Genomic DNA, 24,260 nt, shown 5'->3' on the forward strand with positions numbered 1-24,260 from the left:
GTCCATCCCGAGTGGGTAGTTCCAAACGTGCTACCACATGTCTGACTGTGGCTCCCGATGGCAGTTCGAGTCTCACATGTGCGGGCCGCCACCCCCCCCCCAGAAACATCCATCGGGGGAGTGGAGCCCCCATTCTGGGTGGCCGGCCTCACCAGCACGGTGTGGGTACCCTCACTGGTTGCTCAATGTCCAAGTGTGCTGGTTTGAGGTGGTCCACTGTAAAAGTCTCTTCCCGGCCACCCACCTCCACGACACACATGGTTCCGTTGTGCCGGATCACCTTGAAGGGTCCCTCGTACGGCCGCTGTAGAGGTGACCTGTGCATGCCGCTGCGAATAAAAACATACTCACAGTCTCGGAGGTCAGTCTCAGGGGTGAAGGATGGCATGGGATCATGCCCGGAGGTCGGGACCGGTGCCAGGGTCCCTACCTTGTCCCGCAGCCTCGTGAGCACCATTGCTGGAGTTTCGTCCGAACCTCGGGCCTCTGGTACGAACTTACCCGGGACCGTCAGGGGGCGCCAATTCCACCGAGGAGGTGTCCAGGTCCTCCTTGGGGGTTGTGCGGATGCCCGGTAGGACCCAGGGAAGCTCGTCTGTCCAGTTGGGGACCCTGAGGCGTGCCATCAGGGCCGACTTGAGATGCCAGTGGAATCACTCTACCAAACCGTTGGACTGGGGATGGTACGCTGTGGTGTGATGCAGCTGGGTGCCCAGGAGCTGCTCCAGAGCTGTCCACAAACCAGACGTGAACTGCGCCCCCCTGTCAGAGATGATGTCAGTTGGGAGGCCGAACCTGGTGATCCATTTTGCAATAAGCGTCCTGGCGCAGGACTCAGTGGACATGTCTGTGAGCGGTACGGCTTCCGGCCATCTGGTGAACCTGTCTACTGTGGTAAAGGTATACCTGGTGCCCCAGGAGACTGGCAGGGAGCCGACGATGTCCATCTGGATGTGTTGGAACCTCCTGTGTGTTGGCTTGAACTGCTGGAGGGGCGCCTTCACATGCCGCTGGACTTGGGCGGTCTGGCAGTGTACGCAGTTCCTGGCCCAGTGTCTGACCTGTTTGCGCAAACCGTGCCAGACGAATCTGTCCGCTACCAGCTTGATGGATGCCCGGATGGATGGGTGGGCCAGGTCGTGCAGCGTGTCCATGATGCTGGTACCACGGGTCGGGGTTTGCCAGTAGACACGTCGCACAGGAGTCGATCCGCTGCCCGGCCGATGGGAACGTCCTCCAACTGGAGCCCTGAAACGGCAGTGCAGTAAGCCGGGATCTTGGTGTCGGACCTTTGTGCTTCCGCCAGTGCTGCGTAGTCTAATCCTGAGGACGATTTGCCTACTGAGTGGAGGCAGGGGTGAGACGGGGTGAGACAGTGTGCCGGTGATGACATTGTTCTTCCCTGCGACATGGCGGACGTCCGTGGTGAATTCTGAAATAAAGGACAGGTGCCTCTGCTGCCGAGCCGACCATGGGTCCGATACCTTGGCCAATGCGAAGGTGAGGGGCTTGTGGTCCATATACATGGTGAACTCCCTTCCCTCGAGGAAGTACCGGACAGCCAGGTAGAGCACGTGCACCTCTCTGTCGAAGGTGCTGTACTTCACCTCTGGTGGCCGTAGGTGCCGGCTGAAGAAAGCGAGTGGTCGCCTCTGGTCCTCGACGAGCTGCTCCAGGACTCCGCCGACTGCTGTGTCGGAAGCGTCGACTGTGAGTGCCGTGGGTACATCGACTCTCGGGTGCACTAGGAGGGCCACCTTTGCCATCACCTCCTTGGCCTGCTCGAACGCCTCCGTGGACTCCGTGCCCCATGCCACTTCTTTGGCCTTGCCGGCCATCAGGCTGAACAAGGGTCTCATGATGCGGGCCGCCGCCGGCATGAACCGATGATATAAGTTGTCCATCCCTACGAACTCCTGCAGGCCCTTGACCGTGCTGGGCTTGGGGAACTGGCGGATGGCCTGGACCTTGTCCAGCAGGGGAACTGCACCATGTCAGTTGACTCTGTGGCCCAAGAAGTCGATCTCCGTCAGCTGGAACCAGCCTTTTGCTGGATTGTTTGCCAGTCCGTGGTCGCTCAGGCATTGGCAGAGCTGGTGCAAATGTGCCACATGCTCTTGGTGCGAACTACTGACCACCAGAATATCATCCAAGTAAATGAAAACAAAATCCAGGTCGCGTCCCACCGAGTCCATGAGCCTTTAGAAAGTTTGGGCTGCATTCTTGAGACCAAAAGGCATCCTCAGGAATTCGAACAAGCCGAACCGGGTAATGAGGGCTGCCTTGGGCACATCGTCGGGGTGCACTGAGATCTGATGGTATCCCCTGACCAGGTCAATTTTGGAGAAGTTGGTTGCTCTGTGCAGGTTCACCGTGAAGTCCTGGATGTGGGTTACCAGGTATCTTTCAGTGGTTGTGGCGTCGTTGAACCTTCTGTAGTCTCCGTGGGCACCGTGTGCAGCAGGGATTCCCATGGGCTGTCTGAGCGGCGTACGATTCCCATCTCTTCCATCTTACGGAACTCCTCCTTGGTGAGGTGGAGCTTGTTGGGTGGGAGCCTGCGAGCTCAGGCGTGCAGCAGCGTGGGGATGTGGTGCAGCATGCCGTGCTTGTGGTTGGCCGTGGAGAACTGCGTGGTGATAATGGAGGGGAATTCTGCCAAAACCCTGGCAAATTCATTACCTGAGAGGGTCACAGAATCCAGGTGGAGGGCCGGCAGCTTGCCTTCTCCAAGCTGGAAAGTCTGGAACGTCGCGGCGTGGACCAAACGCCGGCCTTTTAGGTCGACCAGGAGGCAGTTGGCTCGTAAGAAATCTGCCCCTAGTAGTGGCTGTGACACCACTGCCAACGTGAAAGTCCAAGTGAAACAGCCGGACCCGAAATGCAGTGAGATAGTTCATGGACCGTACGTCCAAATACTGGTGCCATTTGCAGCAGTGAGTTCGGGGCCCGGGACCGCGTTACGAGTGTCCATGTTAGAGGGGGGTAGTATGCTGACTTTGGTATGGTATCTACCAGGAAGCGCTGCCAGGAGTGCTGGTCTCAGAGGTACAGGAGGCTGTCTCAGTGACCAACCATCGTAGCCATTAGCGACGGCTGGCCCTGGCGTTTCCCAGAAAAGCACGTGGTGGACGGCAGCAGTGCATGCCTGAGCCCCATCTTTGGTGATAGAGACACCATTGTTCCGAACTTCCGTCATTTATCCCCATGGGTCTTGGCGGCTTCGGTTGTGGGGCCTGGGCTTTGGGGCGCGCAATCCTGACTAGGCCCACGGAGGCTACTCCCCATTGCTTGTTCTGCCAAAGGACGTCTGCTTTAGCCACGACCCTGAGTGGGTCACTGAAATCCTCACTCGCGAGGAGGAGGCGAATGTCCTCTGGCATTTGCTCGAGGAACAACTGTTCAAATAAAAGGCCCGGCTTATGGCCGTCCATGAGTGCCAGCATATCGTTCATGAGCTCGGATAGCGTGCGGTCGCCTAGGCCGTCCATGTGTAGGAGCCGCGCAGGAGAGTCCGAAGGTACGAATCAGGAGCGCCTTAAGCTTAGCGTACCTGTCCTCCGTTGGTGGCTGGCGTAGGAAGTCGATGATCCGGCCTGCCGTCTCCTGGTCGAGCGCTCTGACCACGTAGTAGTACCGCGTGGCATTGGCTGTAATGTCTCTGGTATTGAACTGGGCCTCAGCCTGCTCAAACCAAACGTGAGGCTGAGTGGCCCAGAGAATCTGGAGCTTCAGAGAGACCGTGCTGTACGAGTTGCTCGAACTCATGGCTGGTCACTGAGTCACCGGCTCCAGATGCCATCTGGAATGTCAGGGTCACCAATGTAGTCACGCGCAACGCACTACTAAAGAAACACACAGAGGCAGAGAGAGCTGAACTCAGAATGCCTTTATTGATTCAAAATCACGTGCTTAAATCTCCCCTCCCCTGCAACCTGACATCAGACTGTCCCCGGAAGGTCTGCCCCAAGCAGGTAGTTCCAAACGCGCTACCACCTGTCTGCCCGTGGCTCCCGATGGTGGTTCGAGTCCCACATGTGCAGGCCGCCACAAGGTGTTGTATTTTGGGAACATAAATCACGGCAGGACTTTGACAATGAATGGTCTGACCCTGAAACTGATCACAGATCTCCAGGAAAGATAGCATTAAGCTATAATGAGTGCAGAGGATGTAATCAGGTCTCAAGGGACTTAGTTACGGAAAGAGGTTGAGCAGTTTGGGACTTAATTCAGTGGGATTAATGATTATAAGAGGTGTTAAAAATCATGAGGGTCCTAGATAGGATAAATGCATGCAGTCTTTTTCCCATGGTTGGAGAATCAAGAATTATAGGACAAGGGTAAAGTGAGAGGGGAGAAATTTAACAGGAACCCGAGTGGCAATGCTTTCACCAGAGAGTGGTCAGTGTATGGAACAACTGCCAGAGGAAGCAATGAGCCAGGCACATCAACAGCATCGAATAAAAAACTTGGACAGGTACATGGATAGGAAAGATTTAGAGATATAGGCAAACAAGACTAGCTTTGTCAGCGTGGACCTGTTGAGACAAAAGGCCTGTTTCCATGCTGTATGGCTCTATGACATTCAATGAATGGTACTCAGCTCTAAAGAGAAGTGACTCCTCAGTACTAAGTCAATGACTCCCCAAGGTTAGTGATGCCCACAGCCCAAGACTATGCCTTTAATATGCTGTATCCAATTTTGAAATTCAGGAATCATTTCAAATGAGTTGCCAGGTTAATTAACTTCTGTGTGAAGACATGACAAACAGGTGAACAACCTTGTTTTTTTTACTTCTTTTCTCTAGTGTTGAGGTGGAGGGTCAATATTTCACCTTCAAATTTCTTTACATTTCTGCTCACATTGGCCCAACAAAATACCCATTTTCTGTTGGGCTGCTGTCACATGGCCGACGACTATTCTGGTGCATGTGCTTGTCTGTAATGTTCCATGTATGGCTGTACAGCTCTCCAAACCTGTCAACAGAAATCACAAAGGATCACATTTCAATCAACACAGCGCCTGATGAGAATTACTTGGCTCATACCTTACCCTGGGACTGAGCTGGCCAAGCATTCACTACTCAGAATGACCTGCCAACCTCACTGCATACATAATAAATTTACTTCGAACTTTCGATTTTGTTATCAAAGTACAACCCTGAGATTCGTTTTCTTGTGGGCATATTTAGTAAATCCATGAAACACAATCAATGAAACAGGACAAACAAACAACCAGTGTACAAGTGACAGCAAACCGCAAATACAAATGGAAAAATAAATAAATATCGAGAACATATGATGAAAAGTCCTTGAAGGTGAGTCCATAGGTTGTGGGAACAGTTCAGTAACTGGGTGAGTAAAGTTGAGTGAAGTTATTCACTCTGGCTCAAGAGCCTGATAGTTGGGAAGTGATTACTGTTCCTGAACCAGGAGGTGTAGGTCCTGGTGGTGTGCAACCTCTTCCTGATGGCAGTAGTGAGAGGAGAGCATGGCCTGGATGGTGGGGGTCCTTGACAGTGGATGCTGCCTTCCGTGTAGATGTGCTCAGTGGTAGGGAGGGTTTACCTGTGATGGACTGAGCTGTATCCACTACTTTTTGTAGGATTTTCTGTTCAAGGGCATTGGTGTTTCCATACCAGACCATGATGCAACCAGTAAATATACTCTCCACCATACACCTATAGAAGATTGTCAAAGTTTTAGAAGTCATGCCAAATCTTCACAAACTTCATGGAAGTAGTGGGACTGCCGTACTTCCTTCATAATTTCATTTATGTGCTGGGCCAGGGTAGACCCTTTGAATTGATAACACTGAAGAATTTAAAGTTACTGATCCTCTCCACCTCTGATTCCTCAATGAGAACTGGCTCATGGACCTCCAGTTTCCTCCTCCTGAAGACAACAATAAGCTCCTTGGTCTTACTGACATTGAGTGAGAGGTTGTTGTTATGGAAATTGTGGAGGAGATGCTGTTGCCAATCCAAACTGACTGGGATCTGCAAGTGAGGAAATCAAGGAACCAGTTGCACAAAGATGTATTGAGACCAAGGTCTTGAGGCTTATTGATTAGTTTTGAAGGGCTAACGATCTTGAATGTTGAGCTATAGTTGATAAAGTGTATCCTGATGTTTGCATCTTTGCTGTCCAAATGTTCCAGAGTTGAGTGAAGAGCCAATGAAATGGCATCTGCCTTAGACCTGTTGTGCCAGTAGGCAAAATGGACCGAATCCAACTCTCTTCTCAGGCAGGAGTTGCTGTGTTTCCTCACCAAATTCTCAAAATATCATCACAGTGGATGTAAGTGCTACTATATGGAAGTTATTGTGGCAGATTCCCATGTTCTTCTCAGACACAGGAAGAATTAAAGCTCGCTTGAAGCAGGTGAGTATCTCAGACTGCTGAAGTGAAAGGTTAAAGATGTTGGTGAGCACTCCAGCCAGTTGATTAGCACAGGTCTTCAGTACTCAGCCAGGTACCCCGTCTGGGCTGAATGCTTTCTGTTGATTCACCTTCCTGAAGGAGATCTCATGTCAGCCTCAGAGACTGAAATCACAGGGTTGTCTGGGCTGTAGGAATTCATGAAGGTTCCTCTATGTTTTGACAGTCAAAACAAGCACAAAAGGCATTAAGCTCATCTGCAGATGACACCTATGTCAATTGGTTTCACTCTGAAAGAGATAATACCATTCAAGCCCTGCCATAGCTATCGAGCATCCGTCACTGGTTCTGTTTAGTCTGGAATTGCCACTTTGTCTGTGAGATGGATTTCCGACAATCATACCTCAACCTCTTGAATCTCACTTGAAAGCCACTATTCTGGCCCTCTGCAGATCGTGGATCTCATGGTTCATCCAGGGCTTCTGGTTGGGGAAGGCTAAGTGCTTTTGTGGCAATACACTCATCTATGACTGTTTTTATAAAGTCTGTGCCAACTGTGGTGTTGTCCTAATCTCCGAAGATTTGCTCTTTAGCCTCTGCCTGTCTGCAGGTCAGAGAAAGACTGCCAAGTGATCTGATTTCCCGAAATGCGGCATGGGCATGGTAGGCATTCCTTGTCAGAGTATAGCAGAGGTCTAGTGTGTTGGGACCCCTGGTACTGCAGGTTATATGATGACAGAGATTTTTACCAAACAAGCCTGATTGAAGTCCCCATCTATGACATGAAATGCATTGGGATGGACTGTTTCCTGTTTGGTGATAGCAGCATTCAATATCTTGAATGTCTGATTACCATCAGCTTTTGGTGGTGTGCAGACTGTGGTCGGGATCACAGAGGAGAACTCTCTTGGTAGGTAGAACTGTAGGTACTTAACTGCTAGATGTTCCAGGTCGGGGCAATGAGAGTGTGGAAAAAACACATCTGAGTACCACAGAGAGTCAAAGTAGATTTATTATACCGGATATGTATCCATCACCAAACTGAGATTTGCTTTAATACAGGAAAATAAAGAAATTCCATAGAAATTCTGATTATCTATACAGAAACAAAGACTGACAAATAACCAATGTGCAAAACACGACAAATCGTGCAAATAAAAAATTAATACTGAGAACATAAGTTGTGGAATCCTTGAAAGTGAGTCTGTAGGTTGTGGAATTGGTTCGGTGTTGAGATGAGTGAAACTATCCATGCCAGTTCAGGGGCCTGATGGTTATAGGGTAATAACTGTTTCCGAACCTGGTGGTGGTGCGGGACCTAAGGTCTGATGGTAGTGGCAAGAAGAGAGCATGGCCGGCATCCTTGATGATGGACACTGATTTTCTTATGGTACTGCTCCATGTAAATGTGCTCAATGGTGGAGAATGACATGGTATAGACAGTCACCTACGGTACCCAGCCAAAGGTTAAGCGATGAGTGCTGATATGGACACCTGAAGGAACTCCCTGCAGGTTATTGATTTACCTCCCTTGTCATTGTAGGGTATGTATGATCCCAGTTTCACAATCTAGAGTTGTTGTGAAATTACATCAGCATTGTGGATTCTCTGCAGCTTTGCCTTTGCAGGACAGAAAATTAACATCCAGCAATGGCATTAACTGCTGAATTAGTAATAATTAAAAAGGCACTTGCAGGCTATGACAGACATGGGTGCTCATAAATACGTACACACACAACCATATAATCTTGTAACGGTGGAGAGCACTTTACTTTCTAATTCCTGCCTCGATATAGCAAAGTTAATGATGACCACTTTGCACTAAGATGCACTTTTTTTGTTCTAATTGTATTCTTTCTTGAACAACCGGGCTTAATTTATGTTTTTCTTGTAAGTGCTGTTTATCAGACGCTATGTGCCTGTGATGCTGCTGCCAGGAGTTTCCTACTGCACCTGTACACACACATGCAGCAATAAACTCCAGTTTGACTTCGTTGGTCAGTCAAACAGAGAAGAAAGGAGGAAATCACCTCTCAGCAGAACATGAAGGTGTATCTGGGAAATGGGGCAGCCAATCCTGGCACACGCAACACAAGGGCAATGAGCAGGGGAAGGTAAACAAATACCTAAGTATTGGAGATCTAAAATAAAACCAGTGTGCTGGAAAGGCTCAACAGATCATACAGTATCCATAAGGAAGGAAACATTTCAGGTCAGAGCCTCATCATTAAAACACATTCAGCATTTTCTGCTTTGATTATTGATGACCAAATAATCTGCTTTGTTCACATTGACTGACAAACAAATAATAATATCAAAGGTACATAAGTAGTACTAAAAGTAGTGAATTCAGCCCAGTCCATCACAGGTAAATCCCTCCCACCACTGAGCACGTCTACACGGAGCACTGCCACAGGAAAACAGCACCTTCCAGGCCATGATTTCTTCCCGCTGCTGCCATCAGAAAGGAGGGATGGCAGTCTCAGGTCCCACACCACCAGGTTCAGGAATAGTTACTGTTGTGTCTGTGCACAACTACATATCGATTAAATAAAAGCACATATGTGAGAGATGGCTTTAACTGGCATATTCACATTGCACTGAGAGAGAGCGACGTGCATGCACAGACAACAGATCAATATGTAGCCACTAAGGGGGAGTGGTCATTGCTCCAAAAGAAATAGATTCACACATTACACTTCCCCCCCCCAGATTAATGCAACATAAAACTGTCTATGCACAAAACATTCAATTTCCCTTTCACAAAACCAAATTCAAATAACAATCTATAACTAACTTCACAGTTCTAAGGGTCCAGTTTCTTTGGGGAGCACTCTGTTTCTTTCAGGACACCACCTCTGGACCTTTAGAGTGGTGTCAGGTTTGGGAGGTGCCTTGTCAACAATAATGTTCTTGGTTTCCGGTGTCACAATGCTGTCGGTGACATGACCATCACTGAGAGGTAAGTCTGGTGACTGTAATGTGTCCGTCTTGTTGGATGCAATCGACTCAGGTGTGGTCTTCAGTTGAGCATCCAGTATCTGGTCCACCTGACATCTCCGTGTCTGATCTCCAACATCCACTCTGTACATCAGCGGTCCAGTTCTTGTAGCTATCCTACCGGGTGTCCACTTGTCTTCTTGGTAGTCATGCTCTAGGACTTCCTGTGCAATCTCAAAGCTCCTTGTTGCTTCACTTGGCAACCGGCTGAACTGTCTATTCTGTACTTCTCTCTGGAGGTCTGGTTTCAGGAGGTCTATGTGAAATCTCAGATTCTTGTTCATGAACAGCATTGCAGGTGTTTGATTTGTCGTCGCATGAACGGAGTTCTGATACACGAAAAGAAGTTGCTCACCTTGTGCTGTAGAGAAATGTTCTCCTTGTCCATCACTTTAATGGACTCCTTGAATGTTTGGATAAACCTTGCAGCTAACCCATTCATTGCTGGGTGGTGAGGAGCTGACTTGAAATGTCTGATGCCATTTTTCTTCATGAACAATTGAAATTCTGATGTGTATTGTGGTCCGTTATCACTCACAATTTGTTCTGGAAAGCTATTTCTGGCAAAGATAGTCCTCAGAGCAGAGACAGTCTTTGCTGAGGTGATAACTTCCAGCCACTTCAAATGAGCATCCACAGCAATCAGAAACATGGAGTCCATGAATGGCCCAGCAAAGTCAATATGTACTCATTGCCATGGTGACAATGGCCACTTTCACAGGTGGAATGGTGTTTGTGGGGGTGCATTTTGAACTTTTTGGCTTCCCAAACAGCTTTTGGCCACCCTTCAATCCATTTATCTATTTCCAGCCACCACACATACTTCTGGGTGAGACTCTTCACCTTGACTGTACCCAGAAGTCTTCATGCAGACTCTCTAGCACTCTGGTGTGCAGTTTAGAGGGAACCACAACACGAGATCCACACATCAGCATTCGTTAGCATACAGACAGTTGGTCTAGTCTCGCTGAGATCTCTGGAAACATAGGGTTACCATGAGCTGGCCATCCTTGCATCATGATTTCGTAGACAATGTTGGGTCATTCCTTGTTCCCCTTTGTATTTCAGAACTTGGTACCAGCAACTGGTCCATCAGCATTACTGTGTTGTTTGGTAGCCTTGAACTCTATGTCATAAGAGTGGGTTCCTAGGAATAGTGACCAACGTTGTAACCGGGTAGCAATCATCACGGAATTCCCTTCCTGGGAATGAAAATGGACACAAGGGGCTGGTGATCTGCACTAGCATAAACATCTGTCTGCAGAGGTAGTGATGGAACTTTGCTATTTGCCGTACTAGACTAAGGGACACTCTGTTGATCTGTGTGTAGTTGTGTTCTGTGCTTGTCAATGATCTGTAAGCAAATGCATTTGGACATTCAGATCCATCTTTCACACTGTGTGACAAATCGGCTCTAATGGTTCACACGCCAGTCTGATGAGCAGGGATGGGCCATAATGGGTGAGCAGTTCATTGGATGTTATTAGTCTCTTTGTTTTCTTGAATGCTTTTTCACATCTTTCTGACCATTCCCACTTTGCTCCAGAGTGTTTAGTGGATACATCGCTGTAGCAATGTTTGGGAGAAACCGGTGGTAGTAGTTAACAAGTATAACCTGAGTTGTGATACATTTTGCACTTTGGCTGCCTGTGGCACTGCTTCAATCTTCTCTTGTGATTTATGTAAGCTAGGCTTGTCAATGACATGTCCACAATATGCGATTCATTCTTGAAATACTCACACTTCTCTCTTTGTGCACAGACCACACTCACTCAGCCTGGTAAGCTCTTTACCAAGGTTCTAGAGGTGCTCTTCATCATTCTTGCCAGTCACTATGATGACATCAGCATGTTCCTGGGATACCTTGGATCACTTGGTCTATTGCTCTTTGCAAAATTGCAAGAGCTGATGTCACACCAGTAACGAGATGATTATACTGAATAGTTCATAGTGAGTTTTGATTGTGAGGATCTTCCTGCTCAACTCCTCAATCTCCATTTGCAGATAGGATTGTGACAAGTCAATCTTTGAAAACCTCCCCCCACCTGCCAAAGATGCAAAAATGTCTTCTATTCATGGCAGGGGATACTGCATAGTACACAGCACTGGGTCGATGTTCACTTTGAAATCCCCACATATGTGAATGACTCCAGCCTTCCCTTTCTTGATCACTGGATAATGTGTGTGGCCCAGTCACTCAACTCAGCCTTGGAGAGAATTCCAGACACCTCCAAACTCTGTAGTTCAGCATCCACTTTAGGACAGAGTGCTTAAGGCACTGGGCATGCTTTATGGAATCTTGGTGTTGCTGTTACATTCAGTTCAATTCTGGCCTTAAGCCTTTGAGTTTACTAATCCCTTACTCAAAAATCTTCTCATTAGCATTAAGCAGCTGTGCCAGTCTCTGGTTAGTGCTACCATTTGGGCTGCCAGTCTAGTTGGATTTTTCTCAACCATTCACATCTGAAAAGTGCTGGCCTCCACTTTTCAATATATAAAGCTCTAACTGTTGTGTTTGGCCTCCATACATCACATGTACTTTTGACTTTTTCACCTGTGTAGGTCTTTAGCATCAATGAGGTCTTCTCAAATGGTATCTTAGAAAACAGTCTACTGCAGTCAGACTCTGGAATGTTGGACAAAGCTGACCCTGTATCCAGCTCCAATTACAGTTTTATACCAGACACATCTATTGTGATCTGTTTCAGTTATACTATGTATTTCCAGGCATGACAGTTCACCTTTGTCAGACTCTGTGTTGTCTGATTCTGTTTTACATTCAGTAACTTTATACATTTGCTTAGTTTTGAATTTCAGACTTTTCACTTGGTTGTGCTTTTTGTCTGCATTGCGCATTCTCTCTGTGACCTTGTCTGTGACACTTTCTGTAAACTTTTTCTTTGAACCAACAGTAATACTGCAATGGTCAATGCCTGTTCTAAGGTTAGATCTCCTTCTGACAGTAGCCTCTCTTGAGTGCTTTAACTATGCATGCCATCTACAAGCCTGTTCCTTAATGCATCAGAAAGTCCATCTCTAAGGTCACAGTACTGGGAAAGTTTGCACAGTTCTGTTTGTTAGCGTCTGTGACATTGTTCTTGTGCTGTTTAACTCTCGATGGTTTGTCCCGTAACTGGCAGTGCAGTTGGTGATATTCTCTGCCACTCAGGTTCAAACTTGTCGCCAATTTGTTGTGTTTGTGCACAACAAACACGTTTTCATCATAATATCAATTAAAAATATCAATTAAATAAAAGCACGTACACGGGAGATGGCTTTAACGTTGCAACGAGAGAGAGAGAGAGAAAACAATAGCATGTGTAAACAGCAGCGCATGCACAGACAACAGATCAGTACATAGTGCTAAGGGTGGGGGGCATTGCTCTGAAAGAAATAGATCCATACATTAGAGTTATTACCCTACAACCATCAGGCTCCTAATTCAGCATGGATAACTTCACTCACCACGAATCTGAACTGATTCCAACCGATGGACTCACTTTCAAGGACTCTGCACCTCATGTTCTCAGTGCTGTTTATTTATTTATTTATTTACTTACTTACTTACTTATTTATTATTTTGTTTTTCTTTTTGTATTTGCACAATTTGTTATCTTTTGCACATTGGCTGTTTATCCATTTTTGTGTGATGTGTAGTTTTTCACTGATTCTGTTGTTCTGCATCTACAGTGAATGCCCACAAGAAAATGAATCTCATGGTGGTTTATGGTGACATATACAATATATATTATTTGATAATAGATTTACTTTGAACTTTGAACGATCATTGTTCATTGCCTTTGGGAAGATCTACTCTTCATCTTTAGGGAGGGCAATGGGGTCATCTCTGTCTCCCACAAAAGAAGATAGAATCACTATAAAACATTTCATCCTAAAGGCACTGTTTCTGATACAGCAGTGTCCAGTCAGTATCTCACAAGATGGACAACCTGGATTGTGCAAGGTTGAGTGGAGTGGGATTGTGACCCACAGACTTCTGTCTCAGAAGCTAATGTGGATGGATTCACCTTAGCCTTCAGGACAAAGGGTCATGGGCACACACACACACACACACACACACACACACACACACACACACACACACACACACACACACACACACACACACACACACACACACACACACACACACACACACACATCCAATCAGCTGCACAGCAGTGGCTCTGAGATTATCTCTGTCACGGTTCCAAGTTGATGCTCAGATGCAAGGATAATGATGCAATCAGAGAGCCAAACTCATCCTTCTGTCAGTCATCCGGTTAATTTTAGATCTGGACAGCAAATTGGAAATGTAAAACAGAGCAACTGAGAGATTCAGAGGAAGTTTGCAAGAACAATTGTAGGAATGAAAGACAATATTTGAGGAGTATTTGATGTCTCCAGGCCTGTACTTGATGGAGTTCAGTAGGGTGAGAGGGGATTTCATTGAAACCTAATGGATACTGAAAGGTCTGGATTGAGTGAATGTGGGAAGGAAGTTCCCATTAGTAGGAGAGTCTTGTATCCAAGACCATAGGATAGGACCATAGAAGAAAGGGATGTTCCTTTAAACTGAGATGAGAAAGAATTTCTTCAGTCAGAGGATAATGAAGCTGTGGAATTCATTGCCTTGGAGGTCTATCGATGCCAAGTCATTAGGTATATTTAAGGCAGACATCCATAGGTTCTTTACTGATAAGGGAATTAAAGGTTATGGGGAGTGGTGGTGAATGAAGTCATGATTGAATGGCAGAGCAGACTCAATGGGCTGAATGGCCTAATTCTGCTCCCACATCTAGTGATTGTGCAGTATCTGCAAGCTCAGGATGTCTGGAGCTATGAGAACTTGCCTGTTCTTCCGTCAGCAGCCTCTGAACAACCTCGATGTCTGGAGCCATAAAGCGGTCTTTAACCAAGGGTCTGCAAAAGGGAAAGATTTACAGGCAGCGAGGAACAACAAGCCACTGGCAATGCAGACATTCCTCATCATAGAGTTTTATGTTGAAGTTATTCCAACAATGCAGTCTCATCAATTACTCCTGCAAACAGTCAGCTGTACAAAGCAGTGAATCCCATTCCCTTCCCAACATCTACATAAATGAAGAGACTTCAGAGGTCAAACAATCCACCCTCACAATTCCATTTTGATTTGTGCCATCGAGCAATGCAGCACAGAAACAGGCCCTTCAGCCCATCATGTTCATGTTGTGGTGAACAGGACCCAGGCCCTTCAGCCCATCATGTTCATGTTGTGGTGAACAGGACCCAGGCTGTTTGGCACAAAGCCTGGGCCATAGTACAATGCCACACTTCAACTGCAATACCAGCGTGGGTAAATTTAGGCAGAGAATATGAACCATAGAAGTGGAAGATCATTGAATTAATGGGGTGCTTTCTATACTTTCCAGTTAGTTTCTTTCAGGGAATAGAAATATAAAAGGAATCTGATTTATTCTTTAATACCACTAAATGATTCAGCAACAGTCACTGTTTGAAGTGAGGGGGTCAGATAGGACAGAGGCATATGATACTGCAAATGCTGGAATCTGGACTATCTGTGGAAGGAAATGGATAGTATGTATGCTGGGTAGGTGCATCACACACAGCTGGCAGAAAACAGAGTATCATTTTCCAAAAGGAAGAAGGCTTGAGGGGAGGAACTGATACTGGGAGCTGCATTCCCTGATGACAAATAACATGACTGAAGCATCAATGTTCAAGAATGTAAACAAGAGGTGTGGTACCAGCTAGATTGTTGACTGTGAGAATGTGAGCTTCAGGTCTCTATTCAAAATCCCTCAGAGGTATTTACAAAGAATATAAAACTGTTGTTCTCTTAATTTGCTAAAAGTGAAATATGCCTACAAATTCACTTGCCAATCTGATATTTCAAAACGTATCAACACTATCCTGTTCAACAGTTGGAATACTGTTTTATAAATTAGGCCACTTCTGTGTGGGTGATCATAGCAACAATAACTCTTTCTTTTTCCCAAATGATACTCTTCATCCAAGGAAAACTAGGATTAGAGAGCATGTCTTATGAAGATAGGCTGAGCAAGCTAGGGCTTTTATCTTTTGAGTGAAGGAGGTTGAGAGGTGACTTGACAGTGCAAGATGATAAGAGGATAGACAGCCAGAGACTTCCTCAGTGCGGAAATGACTAACACTACATTTTAGGTGATTTGAGGAAAGTATAGGGGCGATGTCAAAAGTAGATTTTTTTTTACACAGAGAATGCAGAATGGTGAAAGAGGCAGATACATTAGAGGTATTTCAGAAACTCATAGGTAGGCACATGGATGACAGAATGGAAGAGAGAAGGATTAAATTGATCTTCAGGTAGATTAAACAGTCAATACATATCATGTACTGTGCTGTAATATTCCACCGTCTGTGTTCTATGTAAAAAGCCAGCAACAAGGCAGTAACATTTGCCACATGAACATGGGGATAAATTCAAAGGAGATTTACCAAATGGGGCAAGTTTTTAACACAGAGAGTGCTGGGAGCCTGGAATATGCTGCCTGGGATAGTGGTAAATGCAAATTTGATAGAAGCACTTAAGATGTGCAGAAAAAAGGAGCGATATGGACATTGTGAAGGAAGAAGGGATTAGTTTAGATAGGCTTTAAATTACTAGTTCAGCTCAACATTGTGGGCTGGAGGGCCTTTTTCTGTGCTGTACAGTTCTATGTTTTAACCTAACCAGTGCCCTACTATCTTAATCTAACTGCAGATTGTGGAAATCTGAGCTGAGAGCAGAACAAGTTGGAAATATTTACATAGCCAGTCAGCCGGCATCTATGGGGAGAGAAACAAGACAATATCTCAGGCCGATGATCATCCTGAGGAAATGTCTGCACAGAAGGTCATATACCTGAAAGGTTAACTCTGCCTCTCTGCTGGTGTCACCTATATTTTCTGTCCCTATCACACTTGGCATTTTTACCTGAGCAGAACATTTAACCTGAGTGAAAAGTTTAACTTACTTCACCACTGAGCGAACCAGCTGGTAGACTTTTTCCAAAGGTTCTGTTGTGTGCAGGGGGCGCACAAACTCTAGGCCCTGACAGGCTGCAAGAAGTTCGATAGCAAGCACTGGAAGAAAAGATGTCCCATAAGGAGTGAACCATTTAACTATCAGTCTACAGTGATCTGATAGCAAGTGGAATATTCACATTAACAAAATCCAGATATACAGTATATATGTGAAAATGAAAAAAAAACAAATGTTGAAAATCTGAAATCAAAACAGAAATGTTGGAAAGACTTAGCAGGACTGGCTGATGAAGACCAATGAACCACATTAGATTGATTGTGAGAATGTGGCAAGTGCATGTGTGGTTGATTAATCAGATAGTGAATCAATTGGGCCTCCAATGGCTTTCTTTTTGTGTGGCCTTGGGAGTGCAAATGTTTTGTCTCCCTTGGGCCCAGTTTGTCACTCCCACCCAGTGTGCATCGTGGCTAACATGACTCTGTAAATGTATTCAATCCTGTGACTACGTTGTCGTTCTTTTTCTGCATATATGTAGCAACCAGCATGCCACTAGACATCTTCACCAACCTGCATACCCGTAATGCCACTTTCAGGGTTGCCTGAACTTGTGCATCTACGTCCCTCTATTTGTCACTAATATAACCACCATCCCACCCTACCCAGTTAACTGCAGGGACTTGAGATGTTAGGCTGATTCTCCTCCAGTGTAGAAGATAAAATGGAAAATTTAAACACCTGTTCAAAATGAGATAATTTGAAGGAAATGTTGTTTCCACTAATAGATCAGTATCTGGAAGACAGAGATTTAGATTAGTTACCAGAAGCTCACTGTTCAAATTTTCCACTGTCTTAGAGCATAAGACATAGGGGCAGAATTAGGCCATTTGGCCCATTGAATCTGCTCCACCATTCAATCATGGCTGATCCTTTTCTCCTCTCCCTATCCCCACTCCCTGGCCTTCACCCCGTAACATTTGATGCCATGGCCAATCAAGAACCTTTCAATCTCTGCCTTAAATACACCCAACATTCTAGGTGTATTCCGTGAATAGTTCACAAGGCGCAGCATAGATACATCCCACAGAAGAAGTAGTTCTCAATTGGCTGGGGTTAGGCAACTGTGATTGACAAGGGAAGTTAAGGACTGTATAAAAGCCAAGGGAAGGGCATATAAGGTAGCTGAAGTGTTTGGGAAGTTGGATGATTGGGAAGCTTTTAAAATCCAACAAAAGGCAACTAAAATCCATGAAGGGAAAAGATTAAATATGAGGGTAAACTAGCCAACAATATAAAGCAGGATACTAAACATTTTTTTCAGTTATACAAAGAGTAAAAGGGAGGTGAGAGTTGATACCTCCACTGGAAAAATGATGCTGGTGAGGTAATAATGGAGGATATGGCAGGTGGCAGATGAACCTAATAAGTACTTTGCATCAGTCTTCACTGTGGTAGACACTAGCAGTGTGCCAGAGGTCCGTGAGTGTCAGGGAGCAGGAGTGAGTGCCATTGGTGTTACAAAGGAAAAAGTGCTAGGCAAACTCAAAGGTCTTAAGGTGGATAAGTCACCTCAACTATATGGACTACTTCTCAGAGTCTTCAGAGAGGTCAGTGAAGAGTTAATTAGTCATCACTTGATTCTGGCATGGTTCCGGAGGACTGGAAAATTGCAAATGTCATTAAGAAGGGAGGAATGCAAAAGAAATGAAATTATAGGCCAGTTAACCTAACCTCAGTGGTTGGGAAAGTGTTGAGTCTATTATTAAGGATGAGGCTTTGGGATACTTAGAAGCTAATGACAAAATAAGTCAAAATCAGCATGGTTTCGGTAAAGGGAAATCTTGCCTGACAAATCTGTTCGAATTCTTCAAGGACGTAACCAGCAGTGTGGACAAAGGAAAGGCAGTGGATGTTATTTACTTGGATTTTCAGAAGGCATTTGATAAGGTGCCACACATAAGGCTGCTTAACAAGGCAAAATCCTATGATGTTACAAGAAGGATACTGACATGGATAGTAGAATGGCTGAGAGGCAGGAGGCAGTGAATGGAAATAAAAGGGGCCTTTTCAGGTTGGCTGCCAGTGACTAGTGTTGTTCCCCAGGGGTCAGTATTGGAACTGCTACTTTTCATTGTTTGTCAATGATTTGGATATTGGAATTGATGGCTTTGTGGCAAAGTTTGCAGATGATACAAAGATAGGTGGAGGAAACAATGCACAAAGATTGTGCTGAGGAAACAATGCAATTGCAGCAGGACTCAGACAAAATGGAAGAATGGGCAAAAAAGTGACAGATGGGAAATGTATGATAATACGTTTTGGTAAAAAGAACAATAGTGCTGACTATTATCTAAATGGGGAGAAGGTTCAAACATCAGAGGTGCAGAGGGACTTGGGAGATCTCATGTAAGACTCTGAGAAGGTTAATTTACAGGTTGAGTCTGTGGTAAAGAAGGCAAATGCAATGTTGGCATTTTTTTCAAAGGGAATAGAATATAAAAGCAAAGAGATAATGCTGAGATTTTATAAGACACTAGTCAGGCTGCACTTCGACTATTGTCAATAGTTTTGGGCCTCATATCTCAGAAAGGATGTGTTGTCATTGGAGAGGGTCCAGAGGAGGCTCAAAAGGATGATTCTGGGAATGAAGGGGTTAACATATGAGGAGTGTTTGGCAGCTTTGAGCCTGTACTCACTGGAATTTAGAAGAATGCATAGGGGATCTATTTGAAACCTACCAAGTGCTGAAAGGAGTAGATAGGGTGTATGAGGAGAGGATGTTTCCTCTGTTGATGGTATCTAGAACCAAAGGGCACAGCTTCAGAATTGAGCAGCAACCTTTTACATCAAAGTTAAGGAGGAATTTTTTACCCAGTGAGTACTGAATCTGTGGAATGCTCTGACACAGACGCCGGTGGAAGCCAAGTCTGTGGGTATATTTAAGGCCAAAGTTGAGAGTTTCCTGATTGGTTAAGGCATCAAAAGATATGGTGAGAAGGCAGGTGTATGGGATTGAGTGGGATCTGGGAAGACTTGATAGGCTGAATGGCCTAATTCTGCTCCTATGTCTTATGGTCTTGTAGTCTTATGGACCTGGCTTACAATACTGCCTGTGGCAGAAAATACCACAAATTCACCACCCTCTGGCAAAAGAAATTTCTCTGCAGCTGTTTTAAATGGACAGCCCTCTATCCTGAGTCTGTGCCCTCTTGCCCTAGACTCCCCCACCATGGGAGACATCCTTTCCATATCTATTCTGTCTAGGCCTTTCAACACTCAAAAGTTTCCCCTCATTCTTCTAAATTCCAGTAAGTATAGACCCAGAGCCATCAAAAGTTCCTCAAATGATAACCCTTTCATTCCTGGAATCATCCTAGTCATCCTCCTCTGGCCCCTCTCCAATGCCAGCACATCTTTTCTTAGATAAGGAGCCCAAAACTGTTCACAATGCTCAAGTGAGGCCTCACCAGTGTCTTATAAAGCCTCAGCAACACATCCCTGCTCTTGTATTCTAGACCTCTTCAAATGAAGGCTGACATCGCATTTACCTTTACCATTTACCATCGCACTGACTCAACTTGCAAGTTAACCTTTAAGATGTTCTGCACAAGGATTCCCAAGTCCCTTTGCATCACAGATTTTTAGATTTCTCCCGTTTAGAAAATAGTCTGTACATTTATTTCAGCTACCAAAGTGCATGAGCATGCATTTTCCAGCATTGTATTTTACTTGCGACTCTTTTGCTCATACTCCTAATCTGTCTAAGTCCTTCTGCAACCTACATGTTTCCTCAGCACTACCTGCCCCTCCACCAATTATCATATCATCTGCAAACCTGGCAACAAAGCCATCTATACCACCATCTAAATCATTAATATACTGCATAAAAAGAAGTGGTCCCAACACCAACCCCTGTGAACACCACAAGTCACTGGCAGTCAACCTGAAAAGGATCCTTTTATTCCCGCTCACTGCCCCCTACCAATCAGCCAATGCTCTAACCATACTAGTAACTTTCCTATAATACTATGGGTGCTTAACTTAGAAAGCAGTCTCATGTGCAACACGTTGTCAAAGGCCTTCTGAAAATCTAAATACGTATACAACATTCACTACATTCTCTTTATCTATCCTACTTGTAATCTCCTCAAAGAATTCCAACAGGTTCGTCAGGCAAGATTTTCCCTTCAGGAAACTATGCTGACTTTGTGCTGTCTTGTCCTGTGTCACCAAGTATTCCATAACTTCTGACTACTGACTCCTACATCTCCCTGACCACTGAGGTCAGATTAACTGGTCTATAATTTCCTTTCTGTTACCTTCCTCCTTTCTTGAAGAGTGAACTGACATTTGCAACCTTCCAGTCCTCTGAACCATACCAGAGGTCAATGGTTCTTGAAAGATCATTACTAGTGCCTCCACAATCTCTACCGCAACCTCTTTCAGAACCTGGGGTGCAGTTCGTCTGGTCCAGGTGACTTATGCACTTTTAGGTCTTTCAGCTTTTTGAGCAGCTTCTCCCTTGTAATAGTAACTGCACTCACTTCTTTTCCCTCACACCCTTCAACATCTGGCATGCTGCTAGTGTCTTCCACAGTGAAGACTGATGCAAAATACTCATTTAATTCATCTGCCTTCTCCTTGTTCCCTGTTATTATTTCTCCAGCCTCATTTTCTAGTGGTCCTATATCTACTCTGATCACTCTTTTATTTTTTATATACTTGCTAAAGTTTTTTCTATTCTCCTTGATATTGTTTGCTAGTTAACTTTAATATTTCTTCTTTTCCCTCCTAATGATTCTTTTAGTTGCTCTCTGTAGGTTTTTAAAAGCTTCCCACTCCTCTATCTTCCCATTAATTTTTGCTTTGTCATACAACCATATAACCATATAATAATTACAGCCATCTTGGCCCTTCTAGTCCGTGCCGAATGCTTACTTTCACCTAGTCCCACTGACCTGCACTCAGCCCATAACCCTCCATTCCTTTCCTGTCCATATACCTATCCAATTTTTTTCTAAATGACAATATTGAACCTGCCTCTACCACTTCTACTGGAAGCTCATTCCACACAGCTACCACTCTCCAAGTAAAGAAGTTCCCCCTCGTGTTACCCCTAAATTTATGCCCCTTAATTCTCAACTCATGACCTCTTGTTTGAATCTCCCCTACTCTCAATGGAAAAAGCCTATCCACATCAACTCTATCTATCCCCCTCATAATTTTAAATACCTCTATCAAGTCCCCCCTCAACCTTCTACGCTCCAAAGAATAACCTAACTTGTTCAACCTTTCTCTGTAACTTAGCTGCTGAAACCCAGGTAAGATTCTAGTAAATATCCTCTATATTCTCTCTATTTTATTGACATCTTTCCTATAATTCAGTGACCAAAACTGTACACAATACTCCATATTTGGCCTCACCAATGCCTTGCCCAATGTTAACATTATATCCCAACTCCTACACTCAATGCTCTGTTTTATAAAGGCCAGCATACCAAAAGCTTTCTTCACCACCCTATCCACATGAGATTCCACCTTCAGTGAATTATGCACCATTATTCCTAGATTACTCTGTTCTACTGCATTCCTCAATGCCCTACCATTTACCATGTATGTCCTATTTTGATTAGTCCTACCAAAATGTAGCACCTCACACTTATCAGCATTAAACTCCATCTGCCATCTTTCAGCCCACTCTTCTAACTGGCCTCAATCTCTCTGCAAGCTTTGAAAATCTACTTCATTATCCACTGACCTACTTAGTATCATCTGCATACTTACTAATCCAATTTACCACCCCATCATCCAGATCATTAATGTGGAACCTTCCAGGTGGAACCTTGTCAAAGGCCTTACTGAAGTCCATATAGACAACATCTACTGCCTTACCCTCGTCAACTTTCCTAGTAACCTCTTCAATAAATTCAATAAGATTTGTCAAACATGACCTTCCACGCACAAATTCATGTTGACTGTAATCAGACCCTGTCTATCCAGATAATTATTAATACTATCTCTAAGAATGCTTTCCATTAATTTACTCACCACTGATGTCAAACTGACAGGTCTTTAATTGCTAGGCTTACTTCTAGAACCCTTTTTAAACAATGGAACCACATGAGCAATATGCCAATCCTCCGGCACAATCCCCGTTTCTAATGACATCTTAAAGATCTCCGTCAGAGCTCCTGCTATTTCTACACAAACTTCCCTCAAGATCCTGGGGAATATCCTGTCAGGACCCGGAGATTTATCCACTTTTAAATTTCTTAAAAGCGCCAGTACTTCCACCTCTTTAATTGTCATTGGTTCCATAACTTCCTTACTTGTTTCCCATACCTTACACAATTCAATATTCTTCTCCTTAATGAATATCGAAGAAAATAAATTGTTCAAAATCTCCTCCATCTCTTTCGGCTCCACACATAGCTGTCCACTCTGATTCTCTAAAGGACCAATTTTATCCCTCACTATCTTTTTGCTATTAATATAACTGTAGAAACCCTTTGGATTTATTTTCACCTTACTTGCCAAAGCAACTTCATATCTCCTTTTGCTTTTCTAATTTCTTTCTTAAGATTCTTCTTACATTCTTTATATTCCTTAAGCACCTCATTTACTCCATGCTGCCTATATTTATTGTAGATCCCTCTCTTTTTCCGAACCAAGTTTCCAATATCCCTTGAAAACCATGGCTCTCTCAAACTTTTAACCTTTCCTTTCAACATAACAGGAACATAAAGATTCTGTTCCCTCAAAATTTCACCTATAAATGACCTCCATTTCTCTATTACATCCTTCCCATAAAATAAATTGTCCCAATCCACTCCTTCTAAATCCTTTCGCATCTCCTCAAAGTTAGCCTTTCTCCAATCAAAAATCTCAACCCTGGGTCCAGACCTATCCTTCTCCATAATTATATTGAAACAAATGGTATTGTGATCACTGGACCCAAAGTGCTCCCCAACACATACCTCCGTCACCTGACTTATTTCATTCCCTAACAGGAGATCCATCACTGCCCCTTCTCTAGTTGGTACCTCTATGTATTGCTGCAAAAAATTACCCTGCACACATTTTACAAACTCCAAACCATCCAGCTTTTTTACAGAATGGGCTTCCCATTGTGTAGAAAATTAAAATCTCCCTCAATCACAGCCTTGTGCTTACTACAAATATCTGCTATCTCCTTACAAATTTGCTCCTCCTATTCTCGCTCCCCATTAGCTGGTCTATAATACACCCCTATATGTGTTACTACACCTTTCCCATTCCTTAATTCCACCCAGATAGTCTCCCTAGATGAGCCCTCTAATCTATCCTGCCAAAGCACTGCTGTAATATTTTCTCTGACAAGCAATGCAACACCTCCCCCTCTTGTCCCTCCAATTCTATCACTCCTGAAGCAACAAAATCCAGGAATATTTAGTTGCCAATTACACCCCTCCTGCAACCATGTTTCACTGATAGCTACAACATCATAATTCCAGGTATCAATCCATGCTCTAAGCTCACCCGCCTTTCTTACAACACTCCTAGCATTAAAATAGATGCATTTAAGAAATTCTCCATCTCTTACTCTCTGTTTGTCCTTAACGGTGCAAACAACTTTATTATCTTTTTCTTCCTTCTCCCCTATATCTTCGGTCTGAACACACCCCTTCTCTATCACCTGCCTATCCTCCCTCACATACTGTCTACTAGCTTTCTCTATTTGTGAATTAAACTCCTCTCTCCTAGTCTCTTTAATTTGATTCCCACCCCCCAACCATTCTAGTTTAAAGTCTCCCCAGTAGCCTTAGCAAATCTCCCCGCCAGGATATTGGTCCCCCTAGGATTCAAGTGCAACCCATCCTTTTTGTACAGGTCACAC

The 24,260-nt window shown here is 44.6% G+C and overlaps 1 protein-coding gene across 3 annotated transcripts in view; it reads right to left on the reverse strand.

Annotated features, from left to right (window-relative positions):
• Positions 1-3,874: 3,874 nt before the first annotated feature.
• Positions 3,875-24,260, reverse strand: part of LOC132403946 (histidine ammonia-lyase-like) — a 55,342-nt gene continuing 34,956 nt past the window's right edge. For all 3 annotated transcript variants that reach the window (XM_059987814.1, XM_059987815.1, XM_059987813.1), the window contains exons 18-20: positions 16,377-16,485; positions 14,235-14,304; positions 3,875-4,977 (exon numbers count right to left, since the gene is read on the reverse strand). In XM_059987814.1, coding sequence (XP_059843797.1) covers positions 4,918-4,977; positions 14,235-14,304; positions 16,377-16,485 — 239 coding nt within the window. In that variant the 3' untranslated portion in view covers positions 3,875-4,917. The remainder of the gene's footprint in view (positions 4,978-14,234; positions 14,305-16,376; positions 16,486-24,260) is intronic.

Source organism: Hypanus sabinus, chromosome 13 (genome assembly GCF_030144855.1).
Source record: "Hypanus sabinus isolate sHypSab1 chromosome 13, sHypSab1.hap1, whole genome shotgun sequence".
NCBI lineage: Eukaryota > Metazoa > Chordata > Chondrichthyes > Myliobatiformes > Dasyatidae > Hypanus > Hypanus sabinus.